General features: G+C 44.0%; 1 protein-coding gene across 2 annotated transcripts in view; it reads right to left on the reverse strand.

Moving 5' to 3' along the window:
- Positions 1-13570, reverse strand: part of DEGS2 (delta(4)-desaturase, sphingolipid 2) — a 14688-nt gene extending 1118 nt beyond the window's left edge. The window contains exons 1-2 of one of the 2 annotated variants that reach the window (XM_009891038.1): positions 13555-13570; positions 5962-6704 (exon numbers count right to left, since the gene is read on the reverse strand). In XM_009891038.1, the coding sequence (XP_009889340.1) occupies positions 5962-6678 (717 nt within the window). In that variant the 5' untranslated portion in view covers positions 6679-6704; positions 13555-13570. Of the gene's footprint in view, positions 1-5961; positions 6705-7438; positions 7509-13554 lie in introns of those variants that run through there. The other variant, XM_009891036.1, reaches the window with a different exon arrangement.
- Positions 13571-13938: the final 368 nt, after the last annotated feature.

The raw sequence follows: 13938 nt of genomic DNA on the forward strand, positions 1-13938 counted from the left end.
CTGAACTTTAAAGCCAGCTATGCTGAGCACAGTATGGACTTGCAGTGAAGAGCAAAAGGGTTACACAAATTGTCATCCAGGAGGAAGGTCTCCTCAGCCTCTGAGGTGTATCGGTAGAATCTTAGCACAGCGTTTTGACTGTTTCGGGAAAGGGAAGAATCCCAGCAAAAGTTAAATTACAAGCCAGTACCACTCACTGCTAGTTAGCTCGTTAATTCAGCTTCCTAGCAGACACTTCCCAGTGAGGTAAGTTGGGTAACGTACAAGTTCCGTTAAGATCTTTTACCTCCATACCTCAGCCCCTATGCACTCCTTGTGCTCGTGGCACAGTAGTCCTGTGCTGGAGGTGGAAGATTCAAGTTCAGGTCTGATTGTATTCTGCCTTCCACTGAATACCTCTGATATATAACTCCCTACATCCTGCTTTAAAGTGTTGGTCTGTACTTCAAATGTGGTTCATTTTCAATGGGATTCAGACGATACCAGCATTTCCCCTTAGAGGTATTTGTTAATGACTGGAAGAAGGGTGATTTCCAGGCACTGGGTAAGATCTCTGGAGACGCAGATTGAGTTCCCTGTGCTCCTTCTGTAACCACAGTCAGAGATAATTTAATTTGGGTTTTGTATCCTCTCTTTTCCCAGGTGGGTAACTGAAATATCCAGAGGATGAGAGGGAGGACTATTTAGACAGTAAGCTCCCTTGACTCCCTTGAATGGAAGCCACTAGCGAGGCCTTATGCAAACACAAAGAGGGTCTCAGATACCCAGCCCCCAAAGCTTCACTCCTACTCTGACATGGTTATTCCCTAGCACACTGCTGCTTACAGGCCTTCCCTCCTACCTCCTTTTTACAGTCAAAGTTCTGCCTGAATTTTGACTTGCAACAGTAAATCAGCCCTGGTCTGTACTAGCCAAGTTCATATGGCAACTCTACCATTCCCCTCTTCTCCAGAACCCCCATATATTTCTTGCCCACAGAAACAACGGTCTGAACCAGACTGTTTTCTCAGCTGCTTACACTATTGTGCAGAGCTCTTCATCATCTTAGTCTCTGACCACTACGAGGGCTTCAGAAAGTCTTTCTGTAATGCCCCTTGCCCATGGAAGTGGAGGGATGGAGATTCACAGAAACCAGTTCAGCTCCTAGGAACAATGTCCCAGGCAGTGGCTGTGCCTTCTGGCACCAAAGGCTAACTAAAAATGACCCCAGTGACTAAGTAGGAAAAAATGGCTCAGAGAAGAGGCCAATAAACAGCCTGTCTATATTCAACCCAATAGTTACCGTACTTTCAGCAAACATGAGGAGCAGCATAGTCTGAGCATAGTGCTGAAGAGATCAGGTGAACACAACATGCAAGTCTGGAAACTTGCCCTTAAATATATTCCATACACCTATTCTGCAGTTGTATTACAGATTTAATACAGGCACCTAGAATACAACTATTATTGGATAGTTAAGATGATTAATCAAAGTACCCAGCGGTGATTCTGAAAATCATACATGACCCATTCTGGAAGCAGGCAGCCCAGTCATGGCTGGCAAGCTGCTTGCCAGCATCAGGTGTGGAGGAGTTAGCTGCTCATTCACCAAGCATATCCACTTAGCACCTTTCTGCAGAATATGGTGGCAGCTCATTATCTTATCAATACCTACAAATACTTAAAGGGAGGGTGCGAGGTGGATGGGACCAGTCTTTTTTCAGTGGTGCCCAGTGATAGGACAAGAGGTAAGGGGCACAAACCTGAACATAGGAAGTTCCATCTTAACACAAGGAGGAACGTTTTTACTTTGAGGGTGGCAGAGCACTGTCACAGGCTGCCCAGAGAGGTTGTGGAGTCTCCCACTCTGGATGCTGTCCTGTGTAACCTGCTGTAGGTGACTCTGCTCTGGCAGGGTGGCTTGGACTACATGATCTATAGAGATCCCTTCCAACCCTGACCATTCTGTGATCCTGTAATGAGAAGCCCACAAGAGATGACCAGGGGTTTGCACAGGAGTGTGTTACCCTGGACCAGTGACTCACAGGTACATGAAGTAGTTCTTTGCTCTTCTGGGCTTGGTGCCCAGCAGCACCTCGTGCACTAGGCAGGCACCACTTGCACCATCAGCAAGGTCCCTGTGCTCTGGGCAGGACAACTGTACAAGATGTTCATAAGCAATGGAGAGGAGAAAGTAAACTGTAATAAAGTGGTTTTGACAAAGGAATAGGGAAGAGGGAAAATTTAATGAATGCAGTTAGAGGGAGGGCTTCTGAAGGGTTTTCTTATGGAAAAGACAAGGAAGTTTGTTAGGTGCGTGTTCCCATTTTACTATCACATGGCAGGAAAGAATTTTAAAAGTCTTATCTCTTTTACAATGGATCGACACAAAAAAGTTTTCTGACAAAAACACCTCATCTATTGTAATTTGTTTCAGCATCTCCATATGTAAAACAAAATTTTCTCCTTCTTACCTCCCAGAAAATTTGGGCACGGGAGGTGGTGAAAATAATTGGGTTTTAATGCAGATTCCCTTTTAAATAAAACATTAAACTACAGCTATTGAGCATATTTTAGGCTGAAAGAGTCATCTTCCATGTTGCATTCTGGGTGCAGCACAAAACCTGTGGATGGCAGTTTCCAGGTAGCAAGTGTTACAGCCAGATCATAGGTAACCTCGAAGAGGATGGCACTGTGACAAAGGATTCCTAGATCCTGCTCCTGACTTCCCCCTCAAGCTTTCCATGTTACATTAGAGATCGCCCATTTGCTTCAATTCTTCCCTCCCCTCCTCCTTACAGATCTCAGCTGTAACTCTTAACTCATTGCTAGTTTGTGAATGGAAGGTATCATGGAAGAACAACAAGAGATCACAAAGTCTTCAAGAAGCTTATTAGGCACTTGGCACCTGGCATATTGAGGCTTTTCTTCAAGTAGATCAAGGTGGTGGGTAAGAAATCACATCTTTTAGACCGAAACTTTGCTTCTGGTTTTGTGCCTGTAGACCACTGTAACAGGATTCCAATCCTACTCCATTGTATCAGACAGGCGCAAAAGTTAACTGCAACCTCACCTTTGACCACGGCTGTTATAGACCCTTTGTCCTGGGGCTGTACGGAAGGTAGAGATCCTTATGAAAAGAAGCTGGAAAATGATGTTTAGAATGCTAGAAGGCATATTACAGAAGTTCCCTCCATAGACCTTGACCAGGGGGGAGCACTCAAGCTAGCCCTCCTGGCCATCACAGGGTTAATGGAATCTGCAATTCAAAAGCAGCACATCTACCATGTTTTCCAGTCTTGTCTGTCTAATAAATCTGGTTTCATACCATGTCTTTTCCTTTTCCCACAAGCTTAATGAGTAACTAGTTTGCCCCTGGTAACACAGCAGTATTTATTGCAGTTTGTAGGAAGAGCCCTGAGTTCCTCCTTGTTCTCCTGTCCCCTCTCTCCATAAGTGTATTCAATCCTCCAGATAACGAAGAATGGATCTTTTTACTCATTTGGTAAACAAGGCAATATTTTATCGCTATAAGGCTTCATGCAAAGACTAGTCTAGTTATAAGTCTATAGGGTTGGTTTTTTTTAGAGCACGTTCCTCATTATAATGTTAAATTTCATGGTCTCTTGCATAATCTCTCATTATACTAGTGGGACAAGTTCTTACTGCACACTCATGTCGCTCATCTTTAATATCTATAAGCTTATGGCACAGCCTAATTCTTCCTCTTTCAAATCCATGACACTCCTAGGGTAAAGGTGACAGTGGCAGTGTTTCCAGTGGCAAACACATTACTCAGAACATTCTGAATGAGACACCTGTAACAAAGGACAAAGCTGAATTTCCTTTTCTGATAAGCAAGTGGAAGAGCCAGTTACTTTCCAAGATTAAGATCCATATATTCTATGATCCTGTGTATGTCTGCCCTGCTATCAATCAGGCAGGAACCAAATACTTGTCAATAATTAAAAATAAAACCAGCTATACTGAGAGGACATCCGTATTACACAATTCAACCATTAGAAGTTCAGGTACCTAGGAGACTAGATCTGAAAAAAATAGACATTTGCTGAGTGAAGAATTTTTGGGAGGTTAAGCAGAGGAGAGCAAGGGGAGGTTTCTACCCCTACCTGTTATGAAGTTCAAACGTTAAAGCTATCCAGAGAGGATGTGTCTCCTTATCTCCTTCCGCCAAAGAGGCAGAGAATTTTTCTTCTCAATTTGCAACGAATAACCAACTTCTTTTAATGGACAAAGGATTTTCTCCAGTAACTGTTCTGCCAAAGGACTTTCACTTCATAATACATTTTCACTTGTAATTGATCACTCAAAGACTCCAAAGTCTTCCACGCGGTTCTGCCAGGGATTGACAAGCCTATCTCCTCCACCAGCAGGGCAAGTCTCAGTTGCCCAAGAGCTAGAAACACATGAACACGAGCCTATGAAATTCAACTAATAACTCTATCCTCTTTACACAGGAGGGCAGACACTTCCAGCTGCTGCACTGCCTCGAGGAATTAGGCTGAACTATTTGTGATGTGGGTGGGGAAGAGCTTTTCAGGTCTCAATCAGGTCTGGAGCAACAGTCCCAGCAAGTTCAATTAGTCACTCACCTCCCTTGTGTAAGTTACAGAGCTAACCTCCTTCTCTTCTATTTACATTTTGGTAATCTAAGTATCTGAGCCTATCTAACAAGTTGGAACATTTGAAGCTAAAGCTGAGCTCAAACACTTCCCAGCTGAGCTATCGGGTGTATCAGCAATGGGAGTGCCTGACAGGAGGACTTCACCTGTGAACGTGGGCTGCTTTACCGGCTGCTCTGAACCCCTCCAGGAATGGCCAGCTTCTCCAGGACAGACCTCCAGCAGCAAAGGAGGTGTGTCAAAACAGAACTGCAGGCTGTAAGAAGGCTCCCCACACCCTTCTACACCACAAGAAAACCTCCTCTTGTTTTCAATCTCCTCTCACACAGTGTTTCTGTGATGAAGAACATCAACACATAAAGCAGGGTTTGCCTGGATCATAAAAGTTGTAGCAGTTATGCAGCAGTGGGGAGGTCACAGCTCCTGAACCTCAGCCTCCTCAGCTCTACCTCCACCTCATGAGGATGTTACAGCAGCAGCCCCCAACTTTGCACCCAACCAGAGACAGAAGATGTTTCCTTCCTACTAAGCCAGAGGATTTGTATGTAGGAGTAACACTTCGAAGTCACATACCTCTAACACTGTGAGCACCTGCTGAGGAACCCTAGTATTAAAACCCAGAAGAGCAGCTACATACCTGGAGGGAGATTGAAAACCATTCCTAGACACCTGGGCTTTGCAAATTTGATTCCCACAACTGATAAAACCTAAACAAAAAGGGACTTGACTTTCAAAAGAGGAAAGCCACAGCACTTTCCCAATGACAGATCAGGCATCCTCAGTTTCTGTGGGTGGGGCAGAGATAAAACAAGTCATGTAGAGTGGAGCTTTATTTTCTAGTGCTATTTGTGTCAGGCTGGAACATGCCCCGATACTTACATCGCTTCAAAAATAGAAGGACTTTTGTTTGATGTTAATCAAGCAATATAGTTAGCAGATTGATCATCAGACAAATGTCAAGTAGTAACTGGCACCTGCCTTACTTTACATGGGCCTTGAAAATTTCAGAGAGATGAAACCTGGTGGCTGAAGGAAAGAGATGGAGAAATTTTGAGCAGTGTTGGAGGATTCTATCATGCAAAAAGTATTCTTCATGCCCTCTGAGGCTCAGATGTTCTTGTTTCCATCAAATAAACTAAATAGTACAGCAGTTTGGCAGCCATTTCTCTCAATCTCCTGCTTTAAATGAAAGAATCAGAAACAAATCCCAAAGCTTTCTTTTTTCTGCTCTTGTTCCTTTTTAAAATTGATCCATTGCTGTGATTCGGAGTGATTTCTTTGAGGCAGCGTAGCAGCTTTTATAAAAAAAAAACATTCACTCATGCAATGCCATACTTACCATCGGCAGTCTGCATCCGGGAATGCTGGGGAAGTCATGGTGCTCCATGTGGTAGCCTACATTAAAGGTGAGCCAGTTCAGGGGTCCATAATAAGAGTATGTCTCATACCCTTTTAAGAACATGTAGTGTTCTGCTATGAAGTGCCCAGAAATGGGATGTAAACCCATGCAAAGAATTGTACCTGCTATTAAGTAAATAATAGGTTTGAGACCCCAAAGGTAGTAAATGATAAGATCTATGGAAAACTGGACGAGAGCGTTAAAAATTTCCATCCGTGTAATTGCTTTGGGGTTCACATACAGTGGTCTCAGACTGTAGAACAGAGGTTGGAGGAAAAGCCAGAGCAGTTTCCGAAGTGGCGTACAGAAGAACCAGCCTTCAAAGTCCGTGGGAATGTCCACATCCAGGCTGTCCCCACCAAGGTACCGATGATGGTCGATGTGGTATTTCTTGAAGGAGGCAGAATAAGGGATGCCAATCGGCAGGTTGGCAAAGACTGCAAACCATCGGTTCCACTTGGCTTGCTTGTTCCCAAAGGCGACGTTGTGAGAAATATCATGGATGGCTAGTGTCAGCGAATGGTTGATGCAGCCCCCAAAAGCATAAGCCCAGAAGAAAACCCATTTCCAAGATAAGTCTTTCACCAGGTAGCATGCTAGAAACTGCATGAAGACCATTCCAGATACAATCCACTTTAAGTGTGGGTCCGGTCCCATCAGAGTCTTGATCTCTGGATACTTTGCTAAAGGGAAAAATGCAGAGAAAACCTCATTAGATCACAATTATGTAAAAATAATCACCACTGGCACTCTATTTTTATCACTGTATGTTTGAGGCTCTAGTTTTATAAAGTGGCGATTCCAAAGCAGGGTTGCCACTACAGTGAAAGCTTTACTAATGTATGGGGGGCTCCATTCCCACTGCCAGCATCATGTCCAGTTGGGATTGATATTGAGATACAGATATATACACACACATATATACACACATACATACATGTAAAAAATAAAATTTACCCTGATGGTCAATATGTGGCATCATGTGCCTTCACAAGGACGAGTATTAGTGTGCCAAAACCTACCAGATTTAAGCACCCTCTGCCAAGTTTTTAATTTCCCTTTTTATTTTGCCCAATCCGGTTGCTATTTTCCACAAAAGGGATACAACTGCCTTCTTGTAGCCCTTTTCACACTGTTGCTTCAGACATACTAGCAGGGGAAGAGGGCTGAGCAACAGGCTCACCAGGTTTTGCTCTGTGGTTAGATGACAAATGTAGCATAAAAAAAAACCAAAATTCCTAAGTATTTGAGTGTTCACCAGTGCTTACAAGACACGTAACTCTTTGCACATGGTAACATCACAAGAAAGTCAGTAATATTATCAGGAATTTGTAAGAGACAGAATTTATTTCTTTTTTATGTTGCCATTCATTTGCCTGTTTCCAAGTCACATACCAGAAACAGGCATGAAAGTCACATCAATAATCACACAACAGCTTCACGCAGCCTCACAAATACTGCAGTACGGCGTCAGAGAGGCAGGGGCTAGGCTTGCCAGGTCTGACCCATCTCAGGACAGGACCAACTTACTGATCTTTACTTCCACTGACCATTGATTTGTCCCTTTAAGAAAAAGAAAATACACAGAAGCACAGCTCATCTCCTAGGTGCTGTTCCATTGCTTCAGGTCCCTTCTTTACAAATCCACACTTCTCAATTCCAGTATTAACTTGCACATGAATATTTCCACTGTTTTATGGCTTTTCCCCACCCGCTGGCCTCCCTCCTTTTACTCATACCCTGCATTTCTCAATAATTACAGCTTACATAGATAAGACTGTAGGAAGAGTCACTCATTCTGAACCCTGAGGTTACACGGTGTGTCCCTTTAAGTTTGATAGGCCCATTTTATGAATAGAAAAGTAAATATCATCTGACTGTCACTGTATGACACCAACGCAATAAAAGCAGATTATAATGATTTGCATCTATGCAGCTGCATATACTATAAACAAATGCAGGACACAATACACAACTTCATGTGACCTTGCAAGCAGTGGCAGGTACTGAGTGCAGGACACAGAGAAGGTTTTTATAGAATTATAGAATGGTTTAGGTGGGAAGGGACCTTGAAGATCATTGAGTTCCACCCCCCCTGCCATGGGCAGGGACACCTCCCACCAGACCAGGTTGCTCCAAGCCCCATCCAGCCTGGCCTTGAACACCTCCAGGGATGGGGCAGCCACAGCTTCTCTGGGAAACCTGTGCCAGTGTCTCACCACCCTCAGAGTGAAAAATTTCTTCCTAATATCTAATCTAAATCTACCCTCTTCCAGTTTGAAGCCATTCCCCCTCACCCTATCACTACATGCCCTAGTAAAAAGTCCTTCCCCAGCTCTCCTGTAGGCCCCTTTAGGCACTGGAAGGCCGCAATAAGATCTCCCCGGAGCCTTCTCTGCTCCAGGCTGAACAACCCCAACTCTAAGCCTGTCCTCATAGCAAAGGTGTTCCAGCCCTCTGATCATCTCCATGTCCCTCCTCTGGCCTGCTCCAACAGGTGCATGTCCTTCCTATGTTGGGGGTTCCAGAACTGGATGCAGTACTCCAGGTGGGGTCTCACCAGAGTAGAGGGGCAGAATCAAGTGATCATGGAATCATAGAAATGAACTCCGAAAAGTTTGCAGAAGTTCACAGAGATGAAGCACTACTTAAGGTAGCAGATTGACGTGGTCATGCTCTGCAGCCATTCAAACAACTTTGGAGCCTGCTGGCCAACTTCAGCCCAGCTTAAAAGTGGTTAGAGATGATACAGATTAGACAGGTTTTGTGGAAGATGATGAGAAAAGGGATATTGTCAATTCTTCCCTTGTGAGGACAAGGGGACAAAATCACCATGAGGAGTATTAATTTTCTAAGGGGTGAGAAAGTTCTAGTAAAAGTTCACATCTTTCTAAAGTCAGCCAAACTTTTTGATAAGAATCTTTAGAATGCCCAGGGGTTTTGGTTTTGCTGGTTTGGTTTTGTCCTTGTTTTTGCAACTCTTGAAATGCGTTTTCACTTTAGAAATGCTAACGCACTAGAAATTGTTCTCTGGTACCTAGACAGGTACCAAAATTTTTACACAAAGTGCTGGGATATCCACTCTAAAGAATAACTAGATATAATGACCTGGTCAGAAAAATCTGTTACAGAAACAGAATGTATTATATAATATAAGAAATACATAAGAGATAAATTACTGCAGTCACCAGAAGAGATGTAAACAAACCAAATCCGTTCCTCAGCCTAGCAAAATTTTGACCGAAAAAAGTTTTAATGGGATGGGGAAATGACTAAGAGATGCTTTATATTGTAGTTTGAGACAATGAAAGTTTTGGACCTATTTCGTGTTGTTGCAGCTAACAAGGACTGCAGATTACATTTAAGAGGTTTCAGAGCAGTAACTTCCAACCTGCAGCACCAGTGTGTGCAAGCAGCAATGCAGGCAGGTTGCATTTATCGCAGGTGAGAGCTATTAAGTAACTTGCTAGGGTTTAATATTAAATTCAACACATGATTAACTCCTCTCCGCCAGTAAATTTTTGCATACCAGTTGAACCACAATACTGTGTCTGTTTATCATTAATACTGATAAACCCTTCCCGTTTCCATGGCCCAGAGAAACCTCGGGGAGGCTGACAAGCCGGGCTGGTAGGCTCACTGGAGGCTACAAGCCCCGCTGGTGGAGTAGCCTGCCAGAGACCGTTCGGTTCAGTAACGCTTCACTTGCAAAACGTTGAATGCTGACCCTTTGGTAACCAGAGGCCAAGCACTCTTCAGTGAGACACATTTAATCTCAGATTAAGTGATTCTGACGACTGCCGTTTATGGATAATGTGCTGACACAAAGATGTACCTCATTTTTCCCCTCATGTTCATGCCTTGCAGTTAGCTGTAGGAATCCTAGTAAGGCAAGATAGAGCACTTGCAGTTGAAAAACCTGTAAGGCTGCTGTGACAAGTGACTGTAGGTGACCAGCTGGGCCGTGCAACCCAGCTGGCAGCCATCTCCACCTCCCAAAGGCAACAGAGAATCAGACACGGGGCTACTGTGAAGTGCTGAACCAGGAGACAAGACTATCAGGTCTGTGGCAGCCACACAATAGAGACCCCCTTTGTTTCCTATGCATCGCACTTGGAGAAGTAAACAGACACCCCCTGTCCACTCTTGACACTGCTGGAGTTTCACACTACGAGGCATCTGTCCAAAGATTTTCATCATGCTGCTCTTTCCCAAATCGCTTGTGGTTTGGTCTTCTTGAGCGCTTTTCCATTATAAAAATGACCAGCTTCTACACAGCCAAAGTCCATCACTCCCCAACACACACTGGGTCAGGACTAATACATGCCAATGGCCACAAAATGTAATCTATAGTGAGCTCGTCATTATGCACAATCGTGGCATGAGAAGGACACAGGAGTAGGAGAAAAAGAAAAAAAGGAGAAAAAAAAAGAACATTCAAACCCCCACAAAGTTATGTGACCACATGGGACCAGGATTTGCCCTTTTGTGTAAAATAGGACCAGGACAGCTCCAGCCATCCTGATGTCTCCACAGTGTATTCTCCAGCCTCCAGCTCGTTGGGAAAGTCTGTTAGCTCAGCCTGGCAGACTGCTTATCCACATGTGCTGCTTCCAGCTGGTCCATCATACTGCCATTCAGAGGGTGGGGAAACTGGTGTAGATGTACAGCAGTACAGAAGCATGACTTCTCTGTCCCAGCATACTGCAAAAGCAGTGCAAACACTTTAGTAGTAGGACCCACTTTAGTGGGTAGATGTAGCTAGTAATTCTGCCCAAACAGCTCTACAGTCTCTCCAGCGTAACCTCAGAACAGCTGAAATCTGCATCACGATGATGAAAGACAGCATTTACCACTTGTACAACAGTCGAGAGAGAACAAATGTTGCAAGTATATTTTCAGAAGTGTTCGTGATACCAAAACAACTCATTTACTGAATTAACATTTTACAGAGATCACTCTAGTGTTGTGTCTAAGCATCAGTCACCTTTCTAGTGGCATGCATCACTCTGAAACGCTACTGACAAACTACTCTGATTACACTTATTTTTTTTCCTTGATTGTCCTCTCTGGAGGTCCAGGAGCACTCATCATAGCCCTACAGTGATGCTGAGGGCTGGAGTAATTGTTCCTGGAGAAGCTGTCAGTCACTCGGTCCTGGTGTTCCTCCTCCTCTGGAGATAACAAATATCTTGTTTTAAACCCTCATTCATCTTCTATTGCCCCTGACAATGCTCCTGAGATGACTTAGGACACACCCAGTTAGACTTCAGTGGTGACAGCAGACACAATTTTTCGTTGATGTGACACCACATACTTGCTCATTTTGGCATATACGGGCCACCACTTGCCCATTTTGGCACACAGGGGATTTGGATGTGGGCAAGCGGGAGCTGTCCACAGGCACAGAGGTGGGGGGGCCTGAAGGAGCAGCTGCCCTGCCCACATCCGTGAGAAGCTAGTACTAACGAGAAGAAATTTAATTTCTTCATATTCCTGCATTTTGACCACAAGTACAGCATACGGGTATAGTCCAAGTGGAGATATTACTCAGTATAAGACTTTTAGAAGGCCTGTTGAAGAAAAGGGGGAAAAAACCCTCTGTAACGCTGCTGTCCTGGACTATGTTCTATCAACTATGAGTCCCTGCCAGAACAAATAAGAGACACCAGGCACAGGATGTTAGCTTTACTACCCCATGCCCTATGCTGGAGCTGGTATTTGTACCAAAAAAATAAACAAAAGAAGTCAGTTTCCTGATGTGATACTGTTTTGCTTTTTAGCAGCTCATCTCATGAACGTGCTCATAAACAGCACAGCACACTTGAGTCCTCAGCACAGGAAAGACATGGACCTGTTGGAGCAGGTCCAGAGGAGGGCCACAAAAATGATCAGAGGGCTGGAGCACCTCTCCTATGAGCACAGGCTGAGAGAGTTGGGGTTGTTCAGCCTGGAGAAGAGAAGGCTCCAGGGGGACACTATAGCCCCTTCCAGGACTTAAAGGGGACCTACAGGAAAGATGAGGACAAACTTTCGACCAGGGCCTGTTGCAACAGGACAAGGGGTAATGGCTTTCACCTAAAAGAGGGAAGATTTAGACCAGACATAAGGAAGAAATTGTTTACACTGACGGTGGTGAAACCCTGGCCCAGGTTGCCTAGAGAGGTGGTAGATGCCCCATCCCTGAAAACATTCAAGTTCAGGTTGGACAGGGCTCTGAGCAACCTGATGTAGTGGAAGATGTCCCAGGGGGGTTGGACTAGATGGCTTTTAAAGGCCCTTTCCAACCCAGACTATTCTATGATTAAACTCAAACCATATGTGAGCCAGGACACAGGTAGGACACACAGAGAGGACAATGTGCACTACAAAAGCTTCTGGCTTTGCACAGTCTCCTGCCCTCTCCAGAATGCAAACTAATAAAAAACCTTTTTGGCCCAAATAATTACAATGAAGTTTCGTATATCCACTGTGCAAGGACAAGTGTCTTAATCTTCTATTTGCCACTCACAAGCTCCTAAATTGCTTTGTGCTAGCTGGTCCAAGGGAGCTGGGTCACTCAGAAGTGGCCACCAAAGGCAAAGCACCGCAGTGGTGCCACATTGCTGGTGTCAACAGAGATGGACAGTGTCAGCACATCACTATGACAGTAGCTATGACCTCTTTGTTTATGCTTGTTTATTAGCTGGTTCAGAGGAAAGGGATGTAGGAATGCTAGAAAGAGGGCTCTCAGCTCCCTGTGAAACAAAAAACTGCAACATGGAGTAAGTTGAAACCTTCGGTTGCACTTAATACATGTTCAGCAGAAGACCACAAATGCCTAAAACAGTGACTTTCTGCTCATGTGATTTATTTTATAGGTGATGCCCACAGGGAATTGACATGAGCACTGAGATAGCAGCTATTCTGCATGTGCTCATCAGAGAACATGCACATCGGTGGCAGCGCTGTGCCCACGTACTGCAGCATAAAGGGGAAACAGATTCAGAGATTCTTTGCCAGAAGCATATGTAATTCAGAGCTTTGATTTAAGCTGAGGAGATATGTATCTTGCACATTTCAGTAGGTACAATTTATCAGAATTTTCATAAATGTGAGGTTTACATAGGCAACCGAAGAGTCTGCTGGAAGAAATAGCAGACTAATCTCTAAATAAGTGAGCAGAGCTGGAAGCTATTATACTCAAATTGGCTAAATGCTAAAATAAAAGGGATTTTGGCTTTTTTATTTTCTTCTACCTCCTCCCCCTCCCCCTGCATAGGCTAACATCTCAACCTTTCTACAGGATAAAGCACATATCAAACACTTGCACCATCTCCCCTCCAAAATAATTGGCCAAAGATCTGGTTATATAATTATTAATTATCTTGGATGTCAGATCATATTCAGGTGCTCCTAGCTCCTACCCTGACCAACACTGATTCAGCCCTCATCCTCAGCAGCAAACAAGTGCTTCCCTAAGGATCCTGTGAGGCAAGACATTTTCTGACCAACTTACAGTAATTTTATAAAGTTAGATCCAACCCACAGCACAAATATGATCTCGTCGTTTCCATGCTACAACATATTATTGCTCCTTGCTTGCAGCAGGAAAACTGTCTGCAGGCGAAATGACCATTCATTGTCTGTTTATGGTGTTACTAGCATCTAAGCAAGGATTTTTTCTTCTTCTCTCAGGACTGAAAAAACACCAACACTTCCCAGAGAGCAAGATCATAGTACTCCAAGTATTTCAATCCAACAGACCCTTACTGCCCCCGAAACAGAAATCCTATTTCTACTAGATGGAGATACCCCTGTATGTTATACCCTACATTATATCGCCCTCTAATAGCATTTCTATAACTATACAGCAAGGCTAAGCAGATCCAGATGATAAAACTTTCTTCCATCAGGTTAGTTTTTAGCCAGGTCTTT

This window comes from Charadrius vociferus, unplaced genomic scaffold (genome assembly GCF_000708025.1).
Source record: "Charadrius vociferus isolate BGI_N301 unplaced genomic scaffold, ASM70802v2 scaffold228, whole genome shotgun sequence".
In the NCBI taxonomy this organism is placed as follows: domain Eukaryota; kingdom Metazoa; phylum Chordata; class Aves; order Charadriiformes; family Charadriidae; genus Charadrius; species Charadrius vociferus.